The sequence below is a fragment of the Aphelocoma coerulescens genome, chromosome 3 (assembly GCF_041296385.1).
Source record: "Aphelocoma coerulescens isolate FSJ_1873_10779 chromosome 3, UR_Acoe_1.0, whole genome shotgun sequence".
NCBI classification, from domain to species: Eukaryota; Metazoa; Chordata; class Aves; order Passeriformes; family Corvidae; genus Aphelocoma; species Aphelocoma coerulescens.
Window position 1 is genome coordinate 13,236,892 of NC_091016.1, and position 26,299 is coordinate 13,263,190.

The 26,299-nt window shown below is 46.0% G+C and overlaps 1 protein-coding gene across 1 annotated transcript; it reads right to left on the minus strand.

Moving 5' to 3' along the window:
• Positions 1–24,973, minus strand: SLC1A4 (solute carrier family 1 member 4). The gene is made up of 8 exons (XM_069009078.1): positions 24,404–24,973; positions 15,075–15,117; positions 13,880–13,942; positions 8,652–8,818; positions 5,977–6,210; positions 4,557–4,751; positions 2,992–3,126; positions 1–817 (listed from the first exon to the last, which is right to left on the minus strand). Exons 1-8 carry the CDS (start codon positions 24,928–24,930, stop codon positions 583–585), a joined length of 1,599 nt encoding a protein of 532 aa, XP_068865179.1. The 5' UTR covers positions 24,931–24,973; the 3' UTR covers positions 1–582.
• Between the last annotated feature and the right edge of the window lie 1,326 nt (positions 24,974–26,299).

The following is a 26,299-nucleotide window of genomic DNA, read 5'->3' on the forward strand; positions in this document are numbered from 1 at the left end:
TTTTAAGGACATATTCAACGTTTTTAATGGATCAGAGAACATGAGAGGAAGGGGAGTGGGAGAAAAATGTTGCTTCATATCATGGCTGTAATGGTTGGTAAGTGTTTCCAGGCTAGAAAACAAATTTAAGCAACATTTTCACCCACTCTGGAGTTTCTAGACTGCTTCTCCATTCAAACAGCAGCAAAAATAAGCTTACTAATTTTTCCCTACAATAAGCACATACTGGGTTTGTCTACCTCCCTATCTCCAACCCATCTGAGCCTTCACTAATGGAAGCCTTGTTACACCAGAAGCCTCAATAGTAGTTCTCACGTACATGTACACAAGTGTGCACGTGCAACACGTATACATGTACACATATAAGCTATCAAAATATTATTACAAAGCAAGTGGTCCTTCTCAACACCCCTTCTCTGCCTACCCCACCTCCCTCCCCTTCCCCAGGCCATCATATTTCAAAACAGACTGGAAGTGAGCACTTGAAGAGCCATCCAGCCCCTGGTTGCACTGCAAACGTCTGGGTGCGTTGACAAGTCCCTGAGCCACATCTAGGACTGGTCTTGACGAGTGGCCTCGAGTTCACAATACTGATTCCTTGGATTCAGGCTCTGCTGTGCTGGTTGTGTTGGAGACTGGGTTTTTGTGGGTTACCAAAGGTGACGTTTCCGCTTCAGACTTGCTGTTAGCAACTGCTTCTACGGTGACTTCCTTTAGCTCCTGCTCTCTGTCTTTCTTTTCCTTTTCATTCAGGTAATTAAGGATGCCCGCTCCCAGGGCATCCCCTTCCACATTCACAACTGTGGTGGTTCGGTCCCTGGTGAAGATAAGAAATAAAAACCAAAGCAGCAGGCTTTTAGTTTAAGAGTTACAACACAATAAGGGGAGCTGATTCACCCCTGCTGAACCACTAACATATCAGTGGAGAAGACAAGGGAGATGTGTAGTTATCACAGGTGTTTTCCACAGAAGTAGCATCACTATTTCAGAACTAAAGATGTGCACCAGAGCAGTCAAACTGTTACTATCAGCTGGTTCTGATCTCTCCGTGGGTTGCAGAAATGGTACTACTCTTTCTCAACCATCCTGCTTTTCACAGCCCACCTCCTTCCTCTTCCCTTTCCCCAGGCCAGCATTTTTCAAATGCAAGTTCAGAGCAGGAACTTATTTTGGGCTTATCTGGAAAGTAACTCAGAGCACCCAGCTCTCTTTTTTAACTACAGTGATTTGTACCTTAATCCAAGCACTTACTTAAGGGATCCTTCCAAAAGCAGGCAGAATGACTTATGTTCTCTGCATCTGTTGCCTGTAGCACCTGCCCTAATTTTTGGTCCTACAACACAAAACTAGTGTGCCAGGGTGTAATGGAGGATATTTATGGGTCATAAAGAAGAACAATGTTTTCATGTGCCTTTTGAGACTTGCTAGTCATTCTGCAGCCTAATTTTAACAGAGGCTCAACTTGTAATTGTGGTCCTCTCTGGTAATTAAACAGCTTCTTCCCTCCTTCCCCTTTTGTTACCACAAGGCTGAGTTCCTTGACTAGAACAGTGTTGACCACAGAGGGATGCTACATATTTTATGATGAAGGCAGCCAGCACAACACAGGCCGAGAGCAGCCCAGAGTGAAAGGAAAGGCAAGTTTATCACTCTTGCCTCCAAGCACTTGCAAGTACAAGTGTGGAATGCACAGCTACTACTGTACTTCCTTAGGAAGACAGGATAAAAAGGGCTAGCCACTGCTTTGCCTGTCTCTCCTGTCCTTTGGAGGTGGCTGATCCCCAAGAGGTTACAGTAAGAAAGAGTGTGATGACCCTAAGGAAGGAATATGATTATGCTCCACAGACACGTGTTGTGAGGGAAGGGAAGGTAATGCAGCTGTCACCTTCTCCAGTCTCTGAAATTCAAGGGTATCCTCAGGCATCCTAATTTCCACATCTGCTGTAGGAATGCACCATCTATACAGAGAGGCTGGTATTTCCAAAAAGCAATGCTGAGGGATTACGTGCAGTCTAAACCATGAACTGCCCAATAACCCACCAACTGGAAACAAATTACCTAAGTGGGATTCAGATCACTTGACCCATACTGACCTCTTACTTCTTTCCCAGAAGATGGAAAGGAAAGGTGGTAATACTGTCTACTAAACGTGTGACTCTCAGCATGTTCCAGCCATGACACTACCCACAGCAGTGACGAGTGCCACATACCCTGTGTCCCTGTCCTGCCAATGGACAGCTCTGTGACACCTGTGTTAGTGCTTTGACCAGTCTTGAAACTACAAAAAAAATTCAAACAATAGCTGACAAGAGCTTCTGATGGAAACTGCTTCCCACATGTGACCAAGGAAGCTTTCCACAACTGATATTCAGACTCAATTTCCTTTGTCCTCCCCTGCCATTCTAGTGTCCAACTGATTTCCAGCAATAACAACACCTTCTAAACAGACTTTTAACAACCCTTCTGAAGGGAATTGAAGCCAAGAAGAAATACATTTCTATAAAGCCTGAATAAAAAAGCTGAAGAGGGATTTTAGCATACTGACTGCCTTAACTGGGAAGGCACCACCTTCTCCATTCCCCATGATGAGCTACCTGTCCTGTAGGTAGACATCTTGTAGGGTCTTATTTTCTACTAGGTTTTATTCTGCACTTTGACCGCGTTTCCAGCTGAATATGCTACAAGGATGCTGTAGTGAGGTGGATGTCACTCTCTTCTCCCACGTAACAAGTGACAAGCTGAGAGAAATGGCCTCAAGTTGCACATGGGGAGATTTATATTGGATATTATGAAAATCTTTTCCATGGGAAGAGTTGTAAAGCATTTGAACAGGGGAAGTGGTAGAGTCCCCATGAAATGGTGAGCATGGTGGTGATGCTACACTGATGGCTGGACTTGACAATCTGAACGCTTTTTTCCAACCTTAGCCATCCTGCAATTCCATGTTTCTATGCCTTGCAGCAGCAGCTACATGAGGCCTGCAGTACTCACACGATCCAGTCCACGGCCAGTATGAGGGACAGGTCGTTGGTGGGCAGCCCGATGGCCTCCAGGATGATGGCGATGGTGAGGACGCCTCCGGCAGGGACCCCGGCTGCTCCCACACTGGACGCGGTGGCCGTCACACTGCAAATCAACGTCCGTGCCTGGTTAGAGGAGCTCCCAGCTCTCCCCTGCTGCACTCTGTCATGTGTTTCCCTGCTATGGGAATTGTAAACAAACGCTCCAACATGGGACACACAGAGTATTTGCTTCCCAGGCAAACCCCTTCCTGCCAGATGATGCAAAGGAACGGGTACAGAGGACAGGGGCTCAGCAGGGATCCGCAGCAGTTACCATAGCGATGGCTCCGGGTTCAACACCAGGACTGCCTTTCCAGGATAAAAAACAACCAACACAACTGTATCCTTACTAACATTCCCAGCTCCAGCACGCTGAGTGACTTACACCTTCTGACCCCACATGTATAAAGGCAAACTGTGCCGTGCAGGGCACAGCACATTCTCTGCGTCTCCTTCGCATTCCAACACAGACCCCAAATCAGGAGTTGGAAACCTGCAGTGCCTGTACTCAGCACATCGTTTTGTGTGCAGGTATCTGCAACTGAGCTCTCCTTGGGCTATCACTGCATCATCCTCAGACCTATCTTCACACCTGATTCACTGAGAGTACCTGAAAAGCTAATTTGGCTACCCACCAAAAAAAAAAAAAAACAACAAACCAATGCCCCAGCCCTGCCTTAAATAGACAAACAACATACTGGGAAACACAACCAAGAAGGAAATAAAACCTGCCCAGGGAAGGTAAAAAAATGCCAGGAACCAGCCCTAAGAGGCAGCTGGTGGATGCAGCTGTCGCTGCTGGGCACAGTGAGGAGCCAGAACTGCTTGTATCATCCTCATTTAAGGGATTTTGAGGAGAGAAATGAAGATAATGACACTTTATGGGATATGGGACATTGGAGGATATTCCAGGCATAGAGGGGAGAGAGTCTTAGAGAAGGAGGTAGGACTGAGGTTGTGGAGGGGATAGTGGAACAAAGCAGTTAGGAGGGGAACAAAAAGAGATCTGATCAGGAAAGCCAGCAGTGTGATGGTAGGAAGGACAGACGTAAGCAGGAACAGTTTTTAGTATGAAAAAGATGCATAAGGAAGCGAGGAGATGGCAGGAGAATTTTCTAAGACATCCAGAGGGGGAATTCTGGGCAGAGCAGAATGCCTCAATTACCCAGCCTAATGCTGACTGGAGGATGGAGGAGTGAGATGCTTAAGGAAGGAGAGGAATTTCATGTGAGAAAGAGCTTTAAACAGCTCAAAGTCTGTTTCAGAATTCAATTACCGCCCCCCCCCCCCAGGTTCTACCTTTTGTTAAATCGAGACTCTGGCAAATCTTGTAAAGGTTTAAAGACTCCATCCTTTAATCACCCTATAATTATGTTACATAGCAGTTTGTAAGCTTTAGGTCAGAGATGTGGAATGCAAACTGCTAGCTATTAACGGAGAGACCACAGCTTGAATGTGTCAGGGGCCAGAAGGATGGGGTTGCAAGCAACTTACAGAATCGTGAAGATCTGCCCAGCGTTGAGGTCGACGTTGTTCAGCTGAGCAATAAACACAGTTGCCATGCACTGGAAAATAGCAGCTCCATCCATGTTTACAGTGGCCCCAATGGGAAGGATAAACCTGCTGATCCTCTTGTCGACTCTGTTGTTCTCCTCAACACACTTGATCATGGACGGGAGTGTGGCTGAGCTGGAAACAGAACGGGGAGAAATGAAACACAGAGCATCAGAGTACTTTGAATGCCCCATTGCTCTCATGGCTTTCATGTTCCTAACATGCTGCAGGCAGGACTGCCAAGACAACAATGCCATTTTATAGTCCCTCTCTGACACTATGGCAATGAGGGACCCGACTCCTTGAGTTTTGAGCAGAGGTATTTAATAATCTGCTTTCATCCAGAAATAGCTGATAAGGACTTTAATCTCCCAGAAGCAAGAACTCATGACTTAACACAGTATGCAGCATTACATGGCTGTGGAATGAACAAGTCTCAGACTACAAAAATACAATAACAGATGCAAATATAGCAGGGGAGGTTGGAACTGGATGATGTTTAAAGCTCCTTCCAACCCAAACCATTCTATGATTCTATGATAATATAAATACAACAGATGCAACAGCAACCTCTGTTAATGCTGTTTAAGTACCTTCTCAAATGAACAGAAAAGTAATTAAAAATAAAACATCACTCTTGGATTTATTTCTTGCATTACAAATCACATGGTTTTATTCATAAACCCTCTCCTACTATGCAAGAGGAGAGAGTTTATGAATAGTATTTCAGCTCCTTTGACAGACATGCATCTAGTTTTGGAGATGACCAAAATGATTTTATAGAGATTTAATGATTTTATATAGAAATGTTGTTTGTTCAGGTGTTACAGATGTGTTATTTGATCAGGTGTTTGTACTTGAGAAAAGTGTAAATGACATGCTCAATAGTTTGGTTATGAGAAATAATAGGGCCAGATCTCTGAAATCAATAATGTTAAATTCCTTTACACTAGCAAGTCCACTTTGCTCTTACAAAAATAAGTCTAAATTTGTTCCAGGTCCTTCTGAACTTAATAAGTAAACTTCTGAGGACAAAGTCTCTCACTACTGACCCTCACTTTACTTAAAATTGAAAGGACAGCTGTCAGGATCATTTAAAGACAATAATTTTTTTTTTCCAAGATATTTCCAAATCTGCATCATGCTACAGTCCCAATATTTTGAGGAATTGTTTTCAACAGCTAATTATCAGCATGTGCTGTGTAGCAGGCTGCTGACAGTAGTGGGACTCTCTATGCTCAGAAGTCTCTTTTCGCAATCTCAGGAACAATATTCACACCTAAAACTAAAAGTGGATACAGCCAGTTTAGGGTGACAAACATAACCAGGCTATAATCCCAGAAGTGGCACAGAAACCCACCTGGAGCAAGTGGCAAAGGCAGTGGCAAGTGGTGTGATAATTCCTAAGAGAAAACGATACGGATTTTGCCGTGTGGCTGCAAAATAAATAAGCGGCAGAATGATTCCTCCATGGATGACGTGGCCCAGGATAGAGGCGAAGATGTATTTTCCCAGACTGGTCACCAGAAGCACAATATCTTCCATTTCCACAATCTTGCTCCCAACAAGGAACATAATGCCAATAGGTACGTACCTGTGTAAATGAAATACTGGCTGTCATTAAGTGCAAACAAGAAGCCTTGGAAAACACGACATTTTCCATCCTGGAGATGACATTCTGCTAAAGAATCTGCTCCTCCTACTGAAGGGTGGTTCCTTATTCACCACATGCTCAGGTTAGGCAAATTTGGAAGGCTTTTCTAAGACTCTTGTTTGGTGGATGGTAAGCAGTCAAATTTTAAAAGGTCTGTTCACTTATGCCCTCAGAGACACAGCTAGGAGAGTGCCAAAGGGAAGGTGAGCAGGAAGCAGGAATGCTGCCAGGAGCTACCAGGACAAGACACCAGTGGGGAGAGGAGAGGAGCAGTATCATATCACTAAAGTAGAGAGAGGGGTGAAAGTGCTTGGTCTTACACATGCAGAAACTCACAGCACGAGTACAGAGTCAGGTCACCAAAATCACAGACATATGGGGTGCCAACACAGTGGGTGTTAAGAGAAAGCTGTGCACATACCAGAGAGCTCAGCTAAAGGCTGCTGATGAGTGTGCCAAAGACAGCAATTAACTCTGCTATTTGCCTAAAAAGGACTAAGTTAAATGATCAGGCTTCCAGAGTTTCCCCCAAGCTAACAGCCAGGCACACACACACATCCATGCCTCCCATCTAGAAACATGCCACGTCAGCATTTGTTTGAAGTTTCCTTTGTCAAGAGCACCTGGAGCTGCTCCAGGTGAAGGGCCACCTGCAGGCCACAGCCACACCTCTGGTCCCAGTAATGCAGCTGGGATCAGCCCTGAAAAGACTGAACTGCCCTTGTACCAACAGCACAGCAGCTCTAAATAAACTGTGTGAATCACTGCAGGCCCAGGGCCAGCTCCTTCCTAAGCTCTACTGGGATGTTTGTGTCTGAGTACCTCTGCTGATGCTGTCCATGCTCCATCCCTTTCTGCTTCTAAGATTAAGAAATACTAAAAGATCATCCAGCTCCCCAAAATCCTGCCCCAGGAAATCATGTGACTAAAAAAGGTTTCGCTGTACATCTCAGGAATAAAGAATCCAATGCCCATGTTCAGAGAAGCTGATTTGTGGAGTCAGGACAAACTTCTGAAGGTTTGGTTAAGCATGCAAAGGTCTGGAAAGGTGGGCAAGCCTTCAGGCTGCTCAGATCACTCACTTCTTCCTGGCCTGCCTCTCCCTCAGCGGTTCTGCAGCTCCCCTGTTCCATGCAGAGAGCATCTCCCTACGTCCCAGACCCATGGGAGCAACCTCTGTCCTCCCTTGGCCAAATCTCATGGGGGGCCTGTGGAACGTTCCCCACTTAGCCTCTGCAATTCTGCCTTTGAACTGTGTTTCTGAGGACCCTGATTAGCCAGATCCAGCTGAGCCCTGGTCCTGCCCAAGCCCTGCAAACATGAACACTGAATTCCTCCCCTTGAAGAGGGAGGCTGGAGAGGAAAGAACTGGAAGTTGAGACTGAAGTGCTGCTAAACACGAGAGTAGCTGTTGAACAGGACCAGATACGAGCTCAAGCTGCCTTTGCTTCTGCTTGTATGATTTCACCATTCCAAGTATCCCTTGGGAAGCACATGCAGCTTGACAGATTTTGAATAAATACCAGGACTACACAAGAACCTTAAGGAAGGAAAGAGAACAAGTAAGGGCTACACTGTTAAGAGTAGCAGTGGTCCCCATAAGCCACAAAATAAAAGATTACATACCAACTGATTGGCTTGAAGTGCTAGCACTGAATAAGCTGAATACATGAACTGCCTCTTATGAGTATTCAGTGTCCAAGGAATTACACTCAACAGCAAAAAGCTTAAGCTGCTTGGAGACCGAATTTTTCAATCCCTTATGATAGCAACTAACTGTGTAAAATCAGGTGTTTTGTTAAAACCCTTCTACTTCTTAGGGAGAGGAAAACAGTAGAAATAAAAAATGCAGAATGAAGGAGGAAAAAAATACTTCTGCTAAGGTGCATTTACAGCTTTTTCACCAGCTTTGGAAAGGGAGTGAGAAATGTCCCACTGTTCATTTGTTTGCTAGCTATCCTTATGAATATTTTTAATTTTGTATGTGAGGTATTAGTACTGCTGGTGCCACAAGAGCAGCCTAAATCCATATAGCTACGCAAGGACGGCCATGATACTGCTCTAAGGCCAAGGTTCATCCTACCTGATGGAAAACCCAGCCAGGAGGCTGTTCCTACCCCAGCTTAGGTAGCCTGAACCACTCTCTAGAGGTGCCTGCCTCCTCCAGTGCTGGTTTCCTGCCTAATGAGAAAGTTCAGTGTGCTCCAGTCCCTAACTAACAGACTTTTTTGGAGTCAAAAGCTTTGTGGGATTGATCAGAGCAACATTCACCCCATAAACTTTAGACTCCAGGGAAGTAAGTGAAATAATGTATTTGCTCATTAATAGTCAGGATAAAAAAAATAAATCAGCCTTAGACTGTAGTGCAGTCACACACTTACCACATAATCCAGGTAACCAAGACCATTGTTGCCTCATTGAACGAGTTAAAGAAACGGATCAGATCTTCCCCCTCCTGGCCAAGCTTTTTCAGTGCCACTCCTAAAACCAGAGCAAACAGCACCAGTCCCAGGATGTTCATCCCTTCGATCTCAGTACCGACAGGGATCTGCAGAGACAAAACAAGAAGGCTTGTTACATGTGAGAATAGCACAAAACTTAACAAAAGGGTCACCTCCTTTTGTTGCTGCCTGATTGATCTGAAATCGACATGCAGAACCTATTTTGGAAAGGAAGAACCTATTTTGCTGGAGGGAATCAAAGAGATCAGAACACAGTTCAGATACAAACCTCCCTAGCTATGAGCTGGCATGGATTCAGTGGAGAAGGAAAGGGCCTGCTACTACCTCCCCTTGTGCCCTTCAATATAATACTTGTGTTCAGGTCACTGAGAACACAAAAACTCCCATTTACTCATGATTTTGGTGCAATGATGATACCAAGGTGAAAACCCCAAGAAAAAAAAAACGTATTATGAAGCAGAAAAGAGGGGAGAAAGGCAGAGAAAGGCAGCAAACTGTAGCAGCCTACTCCTTCATCTGTCCATGTCTGTGGGAGATACCTGCTCCCCTTCTCAGAAACCATGTCACTGTCTGGGAAAAGTGAGAGGATAAAAAACAGGATCCACCTATTAACAAAAGCAGACCTGTGGGCAGACTAGTTATGTTAGTCCTTCACGGTTTGCTTGTCAAAGAGAGCTGGAGCTCTCTTTGGCAGTGTAGTATCATATGAACTGAATGAGTGCTCTTGTGGCTACATAAAAATATAATTGTTTTGACAAACTGTTTCTTTTTTCCCCCCCAACTTGGCAGTACAAACTCAACATGTCAAATTGTTGTTTTATTTGGAAGAACTTCTACAACAGATGAGGTTTGTGTACAAGTTTTGGCCTTTTGGCTAGTTTAAGTGGACACTAGCTCAACACTAGGAAAGAAAAATACATTCTGAGCTAAAAGCTTGAAATGAATATTGACTAAAGAACTCAGGATACTGATCTGCTAAATCTGATAAAACCAGCCTGCTTAAGATGATGTTTTTGCTGGAAGTACACTGCTGAACTGGACTGTCTCTCAATGGCAGGTGGAAACACAGTCCTGCAGGGAAGGGGATAAAATATAAATTACATACAAAAGCAGGAAGGCTAAACTGCTGTTAACAGAAGGGTTTACAAACAGTGAAGGTGCTAGCTTTTTTTATTTGCTAGGTAAAAAATAATTAGATATGGAATCTGCAAATTTTTATGATAGTTGCTTGTCCAGGGCTAAGCTGCCACTACTTATTGATTTCTGATTGAAAGAACTGAGAACATGGACAGATATTAAACATGAGGCACAGTGTATCTCCAGAGATGTCTGAAGAAATATGCTGTTAGACACAGTAACACTTCTCTGTCTGGAGAGTTTTGGCTATATTCTGGTTTTTTGTGACTGAAAGCTCTAAACTCTTCTGTGGTTAGAGAAGTTAAGACCAAAAAAATGACACCCTCCCATTAATCAACAGTCTGTGTACATGAGATGTTATTTTATAATCTATATCATTTTATACTGGGTTCATTTGATACAGGGTTAATATGAGAAGTTCAGGTGGAACAGAATTTTACCCTAATGTGCTCAAATCTTTCCTACAAAAAGTCCTAAAAACTTTGAATACTCTTTTGTTTTGGCTCTCATTCTGAAAAAAAAAATTATATAAAACTTCACTGTGGAACAGAAATTCAGTGTTTCAGTGCTGCAAAAGCCTGGCATTCTGACCTGGGTGTTGCTGGGAGAGAAACTCTGTACTCTTCAGAACGACAGTACATGGTCTTCTTTCAACCTTGGAGAGGTGTCTCTCCACCTTACTCCCAGCACTGTGGTCACTGCTGCTGCTGTTCTCCAAGTGCTCACACTCACCAACCCTTCAAGCCTAGATTTTGTGATCTGGGGACCCCCTGCCCGCTTGGTGACCAGAGGATGACTCTGTGTGCCGCTGCCAAAACCTTGCGAGCTGTCTCCCTCTATTCGCTGTCATCCTGTCCCCACTTTCAGGTCTTGCTCTCCTCTCTCTCTCTCTCTCTCTCTCTCTCTCACCAATTTCTTTACAACACACAGCATTCACCATAGCCTCCCATCACTGCAGATGTAGGCAGAAGATGCATCACTTGCCCAGAGTAGTAACATATTGCAAGAAATTTCTCCCTGCAAATCAAGGGGACGATCTGCAGCAGCATTCAGGGAATTCCACCTCATTGCGACACAATATGGAATGAGTCCAGCAGTAAATCTTCAGCGGAAGAGCCTCACAATCCCTGCCTCTAAAACTGGCAGATGCTGAACAGCCTTTTTGTACTCTAACAGAAGAGTGCATCACCCCAAAGGGGCTGCCAAACCAAGCAGCATTGTGGACACCAAACAAAAACAGCTTTATTGAGAACTTTGTTCCTGGACAAACTATGGGACATGCTATTGTTTGCCTGAAATTATTCATTCTCTTAGGAAGATTCATGGAGCTCTTCTGGTCCTTGAATCTCTCTGAAGATCCCATTGTTTTTGAGCTCTTGAAACAAAATGCTTATCAAGGAAACAACTGCTGACATTGAACTGTCCCAGTAGTAGGTGGCTGAAAAGAAAATGCAGCCATGTGGTGTGAGGAAGAAGAGCAACCACTGGTTTGTGTATTTTTACTCCTGTCAGAAAAGGAACTGAGCCCCCCCAGGCTCCCTGTCCTGCAGATGGTAAAGTGCGATAGTCCGTGCCCCAGGAAGTCTTGCTGCCAAAGCAACAGAGAGGATGTGGCCATAAAAGCTGGGTAAACATGAGGTGAGCATGTGAAACAACAAAAAAAGGACATGGCTGAGCAAACATCTACGTGCCCCATTATTCATTTCATCAGCAAGAGAAGACAGGGCCTGTTAACCAGTGGGGGGAAAAAATAGAATCAATGGAAAATTTTGCTCTACACTATTCGTATGGAAAATTGAAGGAAAACATTTCTCCTCTTCACTCAAATATTCTGCTGAAGAAAGAAAAAAGTAGATAGGAATATGATCTTATTGCTCTGGAACCAAACTTCTGTCACTATGATATCCAAAAATCATACTCTTCTTTCCAAACTTAATTCTCATCTATCCATAAATACTATGGTCAGACCAGTACTGAAACTAAGCTAACAAAACTGAGATGATGCTCTCTTTTTATTTGGTCTGTTCTTCCCTAGAGACAGAAGGGCGTCTGCTGGAATTAAAGGAGCTCAGCTCTGGTTTTGCTCCAACAACTTGAGAAAGGTTTTGGAAAAGTAGTAGTGGAAATAACCTTTACATCATCATAACTTGGCAAAAACAGACACCAGTGGCATATTCAGAATATTTTTTCTGATGTTACATCAAACAGGAGACTGATACGCAGGAAAAAGAGAGAGGAAAAATGAAAAAATAATCTTGCATTTTAGAGGACCAAAAGATGCATTCTTATCTCTTAAGGAAAAGTGATGGCATTGAACAAGCATTAAGAAAATACTTGACAGCCAGCACTCTGTCCAATGGATATGGTTAGCCTTAATACGTGCTTGGTTGCTAAGGAGCCCATATCAAACCTGACACTGAAGATAAATATAAGACTTGCTCCCCTTTCATTTACCCTTGCTTAAACGTCGAATAACTGTGCACTCTGCAACAAACACGCAACGCTAAGCACACGCTGCCTTTCATACCGAACGTGTTTCTAGCAGCACAATGCTGCAGGGGCATGCACTGCCCGAGGACAGGAGGGCACCGAGAGAGAAAGTGCCCTCTTGGCATTCTGCAGTCACTGGCTGCATCCGTGTCACACGGGGTGACTGCGGATCTGGGCTAATGCAATCCCACAGGCACGGGCAGCGCCGAGCGGAGGGAGCTGCCTCCTTCCCCAGTGGAACTGCTCACCCTGTGATGCCAGGCTCTCAGGCAAGGCACAGCTTTGCCCCTGCTCAGTTCATGCATCATCCCAGTCACCTGTCATCCTGTCTCCAGGGCTGGTGAAAGTTCAGCCCAGGGCTGGAAGCAGAGTCTGCAAACACTGTTCTGCATCACCTGCTCACACACCATGCACGGGGAGGAGAAGGTAATGAAGCCAATGCTTCCTGTGCTCAGGGATAGGCTCCAGAGCTCCCTGGGGGAGCATAAACTGCTTTTTCCTTTATGGTTTTACAAACTGGTGTGCAAACCCCAGCTGAGCCCTTCCATGACAAATGCAAACATTACAAGTCTCTTGCCCTAGGGGAATTCAAATCATATTAAAAACATAGTAACCCAACATCTGATACTGAGCTCAGACAGCCAGAATGAGCCTGAGGAAGAGAAAATCACCTTGAAATTTCTCAGACCAGTCTCCCCAAAATCCCATGGCAGCACATGAGACACTTTATTTGGAGCAAGGTGACACCTTGCAGGCTGGGACCCTGGGTCTGTTTCACAGCATGCTGCCTGTAAGACAATGGTAATTACTGCTGGGCCTGCAACATGTTGGCTCTGGCCAGTAACAAACATGTTTGATAGCCCTGTCTGCAGGAGAAATGACACTCAGTGAGATACAGAGCATCTCTGGAAGTCCTACCAGCTACATATAGAAGATACCACTCTCTGCTTTGTCTACACCTACACATCAGTTCCCTTTTTGACACCATTGCAACAAGAGCCTATTTGTAATGTTCTGTCTGTAATTTTTACTCCTTCAGACCACTTGTTACTGCTTCAAACGAAATTTCAGCAATGAGAAAAAATTCTCAACCCAACAAATCTCTTTTTTTTTTTAAGAGCCTTGGGTAGAGGGAAAAAAACTCATTCTCTCCAAACTCTTAATGAAGACTAAGGCTTAAGGGACATACTCAGCCAGCCTGATTGCTATTTAATTCCAAGTCTACAGAAAGTTATTTGGAAACATAAGGCAGACTGACTAAAACTTAGATCAAGTGAGACCAGGTCTAAGAAAGCACAGCCTAAAAAAATAAAGTGTCATGGGTCACATCAGTTGAGCTCAACTCTCCATCACAGCTTTCTCTTGTGGCTGTGGGTACTCATCCAGCCTGTGTGTATCTCAGTTCCAGGCAAAGAAAAGTACTTGTTTCTTTCCCAAGACTGCTGGAAAGGATTAAAGGCTGTGAAGTAGTCAAATACTACTGACAACAATTTGTTTCAAAACCTAAGAAGCAACCTTACCTTTTCCCATGTGGTGTTTCCAGAGGTAGTGTTTCTGAGCAGCATCTTATAATCTGTCGCATACTGCAGGTAAGAAAGAAACCACAACCAGAAAAAAATGGTGAGGCAGGCATTAAAATTGTCAGCAAAATATCTAAAATCTAGGGCAACAGTTTACTTTGATAAATAAACCAGACACCTCACAAAAGCAGGGCACTTCTTTGGGCTTGTTTTCTTTAAATATGAGGGAAGGAAAAGCTTCTGTCCTTGTCAATTCCCTGTGACAACAGCACCACAGAGGAAAAGAGGACTGCTTTATTTCATCCCTGAACACAAGCAACCTCGACACTCGAGGCATCACAGAATATCCTTTTCATGGTGTTATTTTTGTACTGCTTCTGTTTTTACTCATGGAATACATTTTATATATATATATATATATATATATATACATTATATATTCACGCAAAATGGAACTTGATTTTAAGAATTTGCCCTTGGTTTTGATACAAAAGCAAACCCACAGAACACCATGAAGGCAAAAGCTATTGTTCTGCTCCTGTATCATAAAGAATTACTCTGCACCATGACAATATTCTCAACCCTCTCTATCCTGACACCTAAAATTAGCAATAATAACTAAATGAAAATCTTTTTGGAGCCCTACAGCTCCTATCCATCAGTTTAAACCACACTGTGTTCCGGTGCCAGTTATCATCCCACCAAATAGTCTCTGTTGGAAGAGAAGCCAGGCTGAGTAATTAATCCAGCAAGGGATACAACGGAAACTACTGAATAAAACCATCAGGCAATGGGTAATGCTTACACATGTGGGAGCCTAGAATTCTTCAGCCTTGTCTGTTCTGAGCCCAGCTCTAACCTACATAGCCAAGGGATTCCCAGCTAGCTCCTGCAAAATGATAAGCAGCCTGGCACAAAGTAGGATTGCCACTGCTGCCCAACATGACACCCAAAGTTTTAAGAATATTTTTGGTGAAGGTAGAAAAGATGGGCTTTGAATATGCTTTTGTTTGAGGAATACTTTTCAAATCATTTTCCATGGAAGTTGTATGTCTGACTATATCATGTGCTTTTAAAAACCCCACCTTCCGTAAGTAAATTAACTTTTGGTATTTCCTACACCATCTTTCTAGTCCTCTTCCAATAAAAGAGCCTGTGCACTGTAGCTCACGTCCAAAGTCCACACAGACCTTACCGTTCGGAAAGCCGCAGCAACAAGATTTGCAGGAAACAGGTTTCTGTAAACGACAAACAAGAAATGCAATACGTCATGGAGAACTTCTCAAATGAATGCACCGATGTATCCTGCTCTCAGAAACAGAATTCCTTTCTCAAAGGCAAGCACATTGGAGCTGGTGAGGTGTGTGGCACAGAGGACACTGTAGCAGCACGGAGCTTGCTGTGTGTCCAGAGGTGTGGATGCCTCGGCTCACGTGAAAGAGATGACAGATACTTGTCTGCCACACCTCACCTTTTGGGCAGGGCCACCAGAGGCAATCAGAAACAATAGTGGTTACACACACCCATTGCCCAGTGGCTACAGAAACGGGCTCAGCCACACCAGCTGCAGCACCAGCTTGTGGCCTCCAGTGTCAGGCAGATTTTTAACATTGCTCATGTGATTACACTTCGATCACAGCATCAACATAGAGGACAATCCAATCAGCAAAATCCACTTATGAGAATGGCTTAACCCTTCAACACAGCAAGGCCAGCTTCCCTAATCACCAAGGCAGAGCAGAACAATATCACAGGCCAGACTTCTCTGCAAGGGCTTTGACAACACAGACGGAAAGTACAGGCAACTCCTATGGAACATTGGGATCCAGTAGTGCCTTCACACAGAAATGCCAATCTAGCATCAGGTTAGTGCAGAGAGGACAGTATGCAAAGTGATGTACACTCTCTCTGAGCATCCAGTATCTGCATACAGGATGCAGACAGGAAATTAATAGTGAACTGGACCAAGCAGGGAATTCTTCCAAGCTTCTTGTGGCATCTTACAGTTGGTTTTAATGCTACAATTCCTTTCTCCCCTTATAGGCAAAGAGTATGTGTCCCCATGTTAAATGACACCTTTTGGTTTTCTGTGTCAGAAAGGAAAATAGGAATAAAAGCTGATCTCTGGGCAGGACCCCAGCTGGCAAGGCTAGGAAGGTGATGGGTATGAGCAGAAAATATTGCCAGTAGAAGGCATCACAGAGGCACAAGAACTCTTACGGTAAGGAAACAGAAGACCTTACCCAGAGCCAGTTAATTGTGGTAAAAACCACCTGGATAGCTGCTCCCCATCCTTTGCTCCTTGCGCTGCTCCGAGGAAGCTGCAGCTCCCTCCAGGCTGTGCCCTGCTAACTTCCCCCCATTTTTGCCGTAGTTATCCTGGCAAACATTAAATGAGGCTTTCAGCTGTGGTCATTCCACGAATGACATGGAATGTGCAAATCCAAACCAGAGCAAGAAATGGAGCAGCAGAGTCAAATCTTTGAAAGCAAGAGGGAGATTAAAATATGGCCCAGATAAGGACTTTGGCCTTTTTGGTTGCATGGCTCCATTCTCCTGCCACACGGGGAGTTTTCCCACAGCCTTGACAGCAACTGTAAAGGCCATGGAACTTCATCAAACATTCATCTGCTGTGAAATACCTCGGCCTCTCTCTCTCAGTTGCACTACAAGTGTATTAGGAAGATTGCTGCAAGAATAATCTGTCTTCTGGAGTCTACATTCCACCAAGCATGAAAGAAACACCAACTTTTCCTCCTCAAAAGCTGACAATACAGCTGGTCTGTCTGAAAGCACGAGAGCGAGCTCTCACTCTGCAAAGGCGCTAAAGAATTGGTCAAATAAGATCAATGGACAGCTAACGTGCTGTCCATTCAGCTGTTCCAGTTCTTGCACAGCTGGAACTCCCTGGTGGATAAAAACCTTGAGTAAAATAAAAGCAAACTTGCTTTTATCAGGAGTAAAATATCACATATACAAATGGGCCCATGCTGTTGGGAAAAAAAGGATATTTCTTTTCAGCTTTTCATAGCAGGATGATTACTTTTTTCAAAAAAAGAACTGACTGGACTTTGAAGAAGCAAAGAGATGAAAATAGACTGAAAAGCAACCAGAAATCAATTCTTTTTTTTTCTTTAAATCAGCTTTTCCATCCTGATGAAAACAAAACCAAAGGAAGCAATCCTACAGCCTAAACAACATGGTTCTCCAGTGTTTAAATGTGGCCAGGAAACCAAACCCTCCATAATTTGCACAGTATGTCAGGCATGGGCCTCAGTAACCAAACATTAACTTATCTCCAAGCATATACTTAAAGCACATAGTTAAGTGATGCCAGCAACCCTATTACAGCAAGGCAAGGGGCAGGTTCTTACTTCACATGTGAATAGTGCTAAAAAAGAACCTAGAGTAGACACTTTGCTTTATTTTTCCAGCACCAGTCACAGGACTTGACAATTAGCCAAGTAAAAAAATCTGGATCTTAATCAAGCAGCTCAGGAGGGGTATGTTCTGTTCAATCCAACTTCTAAGTATACCTGACTGCTAAATACCAAAACCACATAAAATAATGTTTTGCTTCTCTGTTTCCAATCCCAAAGCTTAACAACAAAATGTGTCACGTCATAAAAAGCAATCAACAAATAAATGGCTTATCTTAGAGGCAGGAGGTCTGCACAGACTGTACTCATTCCTCACCTAAGATCAGTCAGCATGTGAATTAAATTCATCTTTAATTACAGGTGGGTCAGATCACAAGTTCTTACCCTTGGATGGATTTGTACACCACCACCACAGCCTAAAAGAATGGGGCAAGATGGTGCGTGCTCCGGGGAGAGACAAAAGCTGGCTGGTGACCTGCCTGGGCCCATCATGGACTTGTGCCTGCAGGGTTTGCTCCTCACACCTGGTGAGGTGAAGCTCACCTACCACAGAAACTCAGACACAGCTCTGTCCCTGTGAGCAGAGGAGTCGCATGGGGAAGTGTGGACATCCCTCCTATGAGGGTGAACCAACAAACAGGAAAGCTGATGAGCTGGGTAATTGGGCATGCAAATGAAATCTGGGTGTCTGCCAGTTGGCTTTTCTGTGAGGACCAAACGTTTAGAAGGTTTTTTTTTTTGCTTTGAAAGCCAGCTTTCAAACATGGAGTTTAGGGAAATCACCCTGGTTGTATGGCTGGATTGTTGACTGTTTCTGATGGCCCCATCCCCATGCCCTGTACTAGAGAACACAGTCGCCTCTTTGAAGCAGATGTGGATTATCGCAAGAATGAAGCACTGGCCAAACCCCGGCTCTGGGTGATAAGGAGCCCAGCACAGCAGTGTGGGATCAGACATCCTTGGCCCCAAACTGCAGGGAGACAAAACTTGCTGCACGTAGCACGAATGAGATAGGCCATAATAACACAACATGGCAGGTGGACAGATGTGCTCCCTGCACCCCAGGTGCTCCACTGCTGCCAGCACCTCACTCCACACATGCACAGACCCCACCTCCTTTGTGCCATAAAAGTGAAGTATGTGGCACAGAGAGACTTAGTCCCCTCACCAAGCACCAGGCACAAAAGCCTCTCTCTGCGTGCTGCGAGTTGTGCAGACAGCCCCAAAAAAACCCACATCAGAAATCCATCGGACAGCTGCCATGGGGGACAGCTGCGTCCTGGGGCTGAAGCAACAGCTGGGCTGCGCCAGGAAACCTCCACGTACCTGCACAACACATAGGATGAGAAAGCACCCCTCTCAGATCCTCTTAAAATAGGAACAAGAAAGCAGCAGCACTAAGGGCGGGTGTTTCAGTGTGTGAGTATTTCCTGCTTGAATACTGTGCTCATCACACCATCTCCCCTATGCACAGCTAGATAAAATGCACCTTTCTTCCTGTGAAAAGCTGCTCTTACCAGTCAAAAATGGACCATTACTCCCCAGGAAGATCCCACTGTATTTCTGCTGTAATAGAAATCTTAGTTTAGCTGCAACATCCACTCTTGGGAATCCCAGACGACTAAGGAAACCTGGAGCTGCAAAGGGAGAAAAGGGGGGCTGTAACTCTTCTCCTTCTCCATTTTGATATTATGGTCAAATTGCTCTCTTCTTTACAGCCCTGTATCTTACCACCAGTGGGATGAGGATTACACAGGAACTCCTCCACTGTATGTGTAAGGGATTATGATTAACAACTGTTTCTAAATGATTCGTTTGCTAGAGCTCTGCAAACAACTTTGCTCTGGCAGCAAAAGCATGAAGGGAAATCCAGGCAAATGGAATGAAACCCTAAAATACTACACATTCCTCTTGCATTGCTTCTTACAAAAAGGTTCCACTTCTGAGGCCGAAAACTTTGCTGTTGAAAAACATACTTTTTTTGAGGAAGTCTAGAAAAAAAATATTCTGTGTTAGTTATCTCCAGTTTTCAGGTTTTTTTCCCAATGGTACAAGTCCACTCACAGTAACTTTATTGCACCTGTGGCAAAATGCCAGAGCCCAGTACCCTTCATTACCTTCATTTTTCTTTCTGTCCCAAGATTTTTATTCAATGTCACACAGCAATTTTCCTCATCTGCTTTTTGATACGTGGATGCACAACACGTGCCCTGGACATACTCATATTTGTGAGTATGTGCATTTGTTGTAACACACAGAAACTTGAAAATGTATTTACTTATAGCAGATATTTGATACTTTTTTGCCTTAATGGTCCAGCCTGTATTTTTGATGCTTGGAAAATAAAACGTAACTGGGGGGAGTCAGTAGTAAAAGGCAACAGATATAAGGAACAAATGAGAGGAGCAGAAATGTTCAGAGGCTTACTAGAAAACCCTGCCAGACAATGCAGGCACATGAATGAAAACACTGAGTTCTTCCTACAAAAATCAGTCAGCAATCCCTGTACTTCAAGAGAGATTCCAGACTCAGAAAGTGACACAAGCAAAGAGGGACGCTTACCTTTACTTTAAGAACTAGCCATCAGCTTCAAAGCCAGAAGTCAGCCTATCTCTTGGTATAACTGCAGTCATTGCCTGGCCACTTTTTATTCTATTTATGACTTCAAAGGTGGCATCTCCCTCTCCTTTTTTAACAGACACGTTTTACTGTCTTTCCCCACTGGGATTTCAGAGATGGCCTTCATGGTTGCTGGTTTTGGGTGATTCACTGGGAAGACCAAAGCTATAAGGAACAAGTGCTATTGGAGCAACTGGTGCCCAGGAGAGGGTCACTGCCTGAGTGGCCCACTCTGACCACCTGCTCTGCAGCCCAGCCAGCAAAACACAACCGATCCTTCTCCTTGTGCTCATGTCTGCCTTCCCTACGGCCCCAAAGACACTCGGAGCAAAGGCACAAACTTGCTGTGGGTGCTCCCTTTGGCAGCTCAGCTGGTAACATCTGGCAGAGAGACAGAGAAGGCAGTGAGAAGCAATAAAATTTAAACAGCTTTTGCAGACTTGCCTGGCAACCTGGGAAACCCTGACCTTACTGCTTGGGGCAGACATGTAGACCTCTGTGCACTCTTCCTATTAAAAAGGAGGGATTACCTCCTTCCCTTCCCAGACTATTACAGCTAGGGCTGGATTAAAAACAGAATTCCCTTCCCCAAAGCCAATTCCACAGTTGCAAAACATGTTTTCATCCCAAAATTGGGCAAAGAAAGCCTGTTTCAGATCTTTTTTTCCACTAAAAAAAATATTGTAAAATGATCTGTTGAAATGTTCCTTTTTTGATGAGTGAGATTTTCTGCTTAAGTCTTTTGTATAAAATGAAAGCAAAACACTGACCTCACTGAAATGAAATGCCACGATCACCCACTGACAGAAATTTTGACGGGATCAATAGGTTCCTGTGAAATTGTTCAATTTTGTTGAATCAGCAAATATAAATCAGAGCCAGAACAAAACTCTGATCTTATTGAAACATTCAGTTGTGACAATTGCCCATCAAAAGTGTTAACAAATCAATAGATTCTTGCAAAACACTTCATCCTGCTGTTTCAACTGCTTTCCATTAAGTTGCAGGTGGGCTGTGTTAGCAGGTGGTTGGAGTCCCATCCTTGTCACCACCTCTCTCCTCCCCCGGTTACATGCAGGGCACAAGCAGAGCCAAGCCAGCTCTGTACAGTGGCACCTTCTCAGGTGGGGGCTGAGCCCCAGAGCCCACCATATCCCAGCCAGCCCTTTCCTCCAGCTGCCAGCTACTTCACAATCAAGCTCACAAGCTCTCTTTATTCCCTGTTGCTTTAGCTTCTCCACCAAATAAATAAGGGAAAAACCCAGAAATTCTAAGATTTCCCTTCACTCCCCTCATCTTCTGCTGACAGAGTTAAGGAATTCCAAGATCCGGCTTTAAGTTCAGAGAACACCGCACTTACTGGGTGCTTTTTTTAAAGCCATGAGCCTTGTGGAAGTAGCTGGGAACTCTTGTTGAATCCCCTCCCGTGATCACTGCAGTGATTTGGCCATGCTCCTCTTCAGGAAGCTCCCAGGAGCTGCCCACATGACAGACCCGAGATGAGATGAGCCATCAGCATCCCTGCTTCGGGGCACAAAAGCACCTTACAACAGCTCTGCTGTCCCCACCCCAAGTCCTGGGGCAGAGGACAGTGTGCCTAAGCCCTGACTAGACACATTCAAGGCTTGCTTGCCTCCAGCACTTGCCAGAAGGGAAACCAGGAGGGTGCTCCAGCACCTTTAAACAGATAAATCAGATCTGGAGGTTATGGTCAATGGACAAAATAAAACAGAGACAGCCTTTGTGTTCACAGTCCATCATCATTCATTTGATACCAAAGCCCAAGATAAATCTTTTTTCCAGTGGTCATTTCTCCATGCCTAGACACGTGTTTGTGGGGAAGCTTTAGACTTGGAAAAGGAAAACCAAGAATTAAGCTGGCCTCCAGACATCACTGCAACAATGAAAAGCAACATCTTTGGTCATTACCTAACAGACTTCCCAAAGGCAGAAGGGATCTGAAGAAGCAAACAGTGACACACAGTCATGATTTCCTCTTTGTTGCTTCTTCCCTGGGCCATGTTTTACAATGGTGTTCAGTCCCATAGGGGGACTCAGTTTACCCATCTGCAACTTCTTTTTACACTTCCTCTGAAACCAAGCAGCAGCAAAGCTTTGAAGGACACAACTTGTGACACAACTGAAAACAAAGTTTTCTTGCATCTAATAGAAAGTTTCATGGCCAGACGAGATAAAACAAGAAGCAAAGAACAGCATGCTGCAAGACCCACCCACACCAAAAACAATCATTTCAACCCTCCAGGCCCTACAGAATCAAGGCTTTGTTATCTGAAGATGAGGTTACTCTAGTAATTTCATCTTGGCAGGGACCAATTTCAGTGCTCAAACCGAAGCACACATTTTCAAGAACAGTTAAAAAAATAACATTACATGGCAAAGAGAGAGATCCTATTTCCTGAAAATCACATATTCTCTCCATCCCTGGGTCTGTCAGGGATTTGTGCTAAGACTGAACATTTTAGTGATGGCTATCATCACAACTTTTCTGGAGTGGATTTCACTGTCACTACTGAAGCAACTTGACTGCCCAAGAGTGTGGCTGCAACAACCCTTCCCTGGGGTTCCAAGAAAAAGCTGTATTCACAGCCCCCCATCCATGCATTGGGGGAAACCTCCTGTCCTCTCATCTCCCAAAAGGAAATTCCTCTGCAACCCACCATGCTTTACCCAAGGCTCATCATTATGAGCACTACTTCGGAATTAGGGACTCCATCCCATCACCATCATAACCCCTTTGAAGATGAACTCTCCACCTGCATTTACAGACCAGATCAAGAAACAGCTGTCTGCTCTGAACTTTAGCTATTACCCACAGCCTGAAGCTCACTGCAACATCCCTGGCCTGCTCCTTAACTCCATCCTACTCCATGCTGCCAGGTGACACAGGGATGTAACGCCAGCTACAGCAGCCACGCCAGGATGCACTGGGGCAGCAATCACTACAGGCATCTCCCCAACTCTCCCAGGTGTGCCTACTCCTTTTTTTTTGGTAATTTTCCTTCACCTGCCTCCTCTCCATTCAACAATATATCACTACCACAGCCAGACTACCTACTCCCACTGTCCTGCTATTCCTTCTTAACAGGCTGTCAGGAACTGCTGGTCCTTAAGAAAGGTCCTTAATTGTTGGTTCTTAAGAGAGGGAGAGGTGAGCTGAGGACACTGAGTACATGGGCTGCCAATGGAACAAACCAGACTTACTTTCTGTCCAAAGGGAACATACTTGTCTCAGGGGGAGAAAAGGACATTAAACTGAATTTGTAAATACAGTTCTGGGTTTGGGGTTGGTTTTTTTTTTTCAGAAAGTCTTTTTATCTTTGTTGCCACATCCACTTGTCCAGACAGAGCAAAAATATATCTCAGCTGAAAAACTGGACTCATAAAAGCAAAGCAAACAACCAAAATAAAAGAAAAAACCCACTCAGCTTCATAATTACCAGGATCTCCACTAAGCTCAACTTTCCAGCCAGTTTGCTGTGACACAGGTCCCCTCCCTTATTCTTCTGTTTGCACCTGGGTGCAAAGCACAAGGAAATGTAGTTGGAAGTCCAATACTCAAAGCACCATCTAGATGCCTGCCTCGTTTGTCTGTATGCTCCTATCTTATTTAAAAAGCCAGAGAGATCTCAACAGGACATGGGCTTTGAGAGGAGAAAAAAAAAAGGGTGAAGTCTGCAACTTTGTAAGGAGGAGTAAGGATATACAAAAACACTATTATCTGGTTAGAAGTGGAAGTCATTTCCAGATAGATCTGGGGAATGCAAGTCTTGTCTTTGCAAGATGCAGAGGTAGGATGGGAAGCTCACAAACCTACAGAGCATCCTCACACTGGACAATGTTTAGGGTATGTCCTCCATGGAATTGCAGGGTTGCATTTCCATGCCCACAACTATGGGAGGGCACTCTTAAGAGGTAGGCATTTGGGTGAGGAGACTAAGTGTTGGAGAACTAAAGAAAAAGGTGTGTGTGAGGGATGGGAAGAGCTGCCCAGCCCTGCTCTACCTGCGGGAGACAGGCAACAACAGGTAGGAGGGCAGGGGAAAGTGCCAGGCAAAGCCTGCCCCACAGCTAGCACCCAGGAGCCGCTCTCCCTCCAGGCAGAACCAAAAACGGGCCCAGGCACCCAGAATTCTGAGCAAGCCTCGACTCATCCCTGCAGCCACCCAGGCAAAATTAAAAACAAAGCGGGGAGAAGCAGAGTACCATGAAGCCCTACACTTGACCGGGCTGTGGGTACTTGGGCAGAGAGCCTTGCTTCTGGAGAAGACAGGATTAGGATGAGGACGATGGTAAGAAGGAGGAAAAGAAGAATGAGGGGAAGATGCAGGAAGATGTGAAGATGCAGGAGGATAAGAAAATGAAGGAGGTTGAGAAGAAAGAGGTTGACAAGGAAGAGGAGGAGGGGGGCTCCCCGGCCCCGGCTGCAGCGTGCAACACTGCCGGGTCTGTCATCATCCTCCAGCGGCGGGAGGGCGGGGGAAGGAGGGGAGCGGGGCGGCCTCACCTGACGAGGTCGAGGAAGGAGTCCACCGTCTCCTTGCTGGTGGGCAGCGCGCCCGGCAGCCCCAGCCCGGGAGTGTTGAGCGCGGAGGCACCGGCGCCGGGGCGGATGATGAAGCCGAGGGCGACGGCGAGGCCGGAGGCGAGCAGCGTGGTGCCCAGGAAATAGGCGAGCGCGATGCCGCCCAGGCGGCCGAGCGAGCGGGTGTCCAGGCTGGCGGCGCCCGACACCAGGCTGCAGACCACGAGCGGCAGGATCACCATCCGCAGCATCCGCAGCAGCAGCTCCCCGGGGAAGGCCAGGTAGGCGATCTGCGCCGGGCCCAGCGCCGCGCCGCGCACGGCGGCCCCCAGCACCACCCCGGCCACCACTCCCGACACCGTCAGCAGCACCAGCGCGTTGCGCCGCAGGAACCCGCGGCAGCCCCGCAGCCGGGCCCCGCCGCCCCGCCGCTCCTCCGCCGCCGGGCCTTCGGCATGGCCGTTCCGACTGTGGGCCGCCTTGCCCTCACCCGCCGCCGCCTCCTCCATGCTGCGCTCAACGGCAGCTCCCCGCGTCCTGGTACCACGCGGCGCTCTGAGCACGGACAGTGGCGCGCTGCCGCCCCGCCCCGGGAGCAGCGGTCCGCCCCGCCCGGGGGAGGGAGGGCGCTGCCCCCCGCCCGCCCCGTCCCTGCCCCCCGGGCCCGTTGGCTCCGCGCCGCCGCTGCCCGCCGGGCCCGCACGTCTCCCCCGCGCACGGCCCGCGGGCCCTGGCCCGCCCGCGGGTGGCGTGAGGCCTCTCCGTGTCCTCAAGGGCCCCCTCGGTGTCCCCGAGCTCACGTGTGTGTCCTCACGGTTTACAGACATCCCCGCTGGCGTCACAGAGCTCACACGTGTCCCATCAACGTCTGCTTTCGTGGCCCTGTGGGTCACACTTGTCCCTCCATTGTCCCCCCTCAATATCCCCGTTGTTCGTTCACATCCCCGTAGTGTCCCCATAGTTCATACATGTCCCCTCAGTGTTCTCGTCGTTCAATCGCATCCCCTCAGTGTCCCCTTCAGTGGCCCAGGGCTCACACGTGTCCCCTCTGTTCACCTCCATGTCCCCGTGGCTCACACCTGCCCCTCATTGTCCCCACCTCATGGTTCATACTGTCAATAAAATTAATCCACAAACACCAGAGGTTTATGTCTAAAAAGGAAACAGAGTTGTCCTGTAACATTTTTCGAATAAAAGGAGAGGCCATAGGCATTTCCCATGGGGTCTCTAAAGTTGTTGGAGGACGCAGCCTCCTTTTTATCCTGATTTCCCGGTCGCATTTCCCTCTCTCTTTCCCCATTGGCTGAGGTACTTGAGAGGTACAGACTTCCCGAATCGCCTAATACAGACCCCTTTCTAATGTGTACCTCCCTCCCTTTTCTCCTTCCTTGTGTTCTTTTTCTTTAAGTCCAGGGATTTAGCACAGCCTTGAGTTAGTAACACTCTGTGTCAATTAGTGGAATTCCTCTGGAATTTATGGAATTTATCCCATTGCGTCTTTCACCTCTCAGTATCTGGCTTTATCTACCATCAGACCCACAGTTTGTTTGAAAAGACACCTCCTTCTCATTCCTTTCAATACACACCCCTGCAGTGTCCCCATAGTTCACATGCCTCCTCAGTGTCCCTACAGCTCACACACGTCCCCCTCAGCATCCCAGTTCAGACTGAACCTCAGATGGCTCAGTCACATCCCCTCAGTGCACCCATGGCTCACACATGTCCCTGTCAGTATCCACCCCGTGGTTCACTCGTGTCTCCTCAGTGTGCCCGTGGCTCACACATGTCCCCCTCAGTGTCCCCGTGGTTTGTACACATCCCCATCAGTGTTCCCACCGCTCACATCTCCATTCAGAGACCCCCTCAGTGTCTTCACAA

Excerpts from the sequence above, each read along its gene's own strand:
- SLC1A4 (XM_069009078.1), bottom strand. The coding sequence starts at position 24,930 with ATGGAGGAGGCGGCGGCGGGTGAGGGCAAGGCGGCCCACAGTCGGAAC. Across the intron at positions 15,118-24,403 it reads TCCTTCCTCGACCTCGTCAG|AAACCTGTTTCCTGCAAATC; the intron begins GTGAGGCCGCCC and ends TGTCGTTTACAG. Across the intron at positions 3,127-4,556 it reads GGGCAGATCTTCACGATTCT|TGTGACGGCCACCGCGTCCA; the intron begins GTAAGTTGCTTG and ends GTTGATTTGCAG.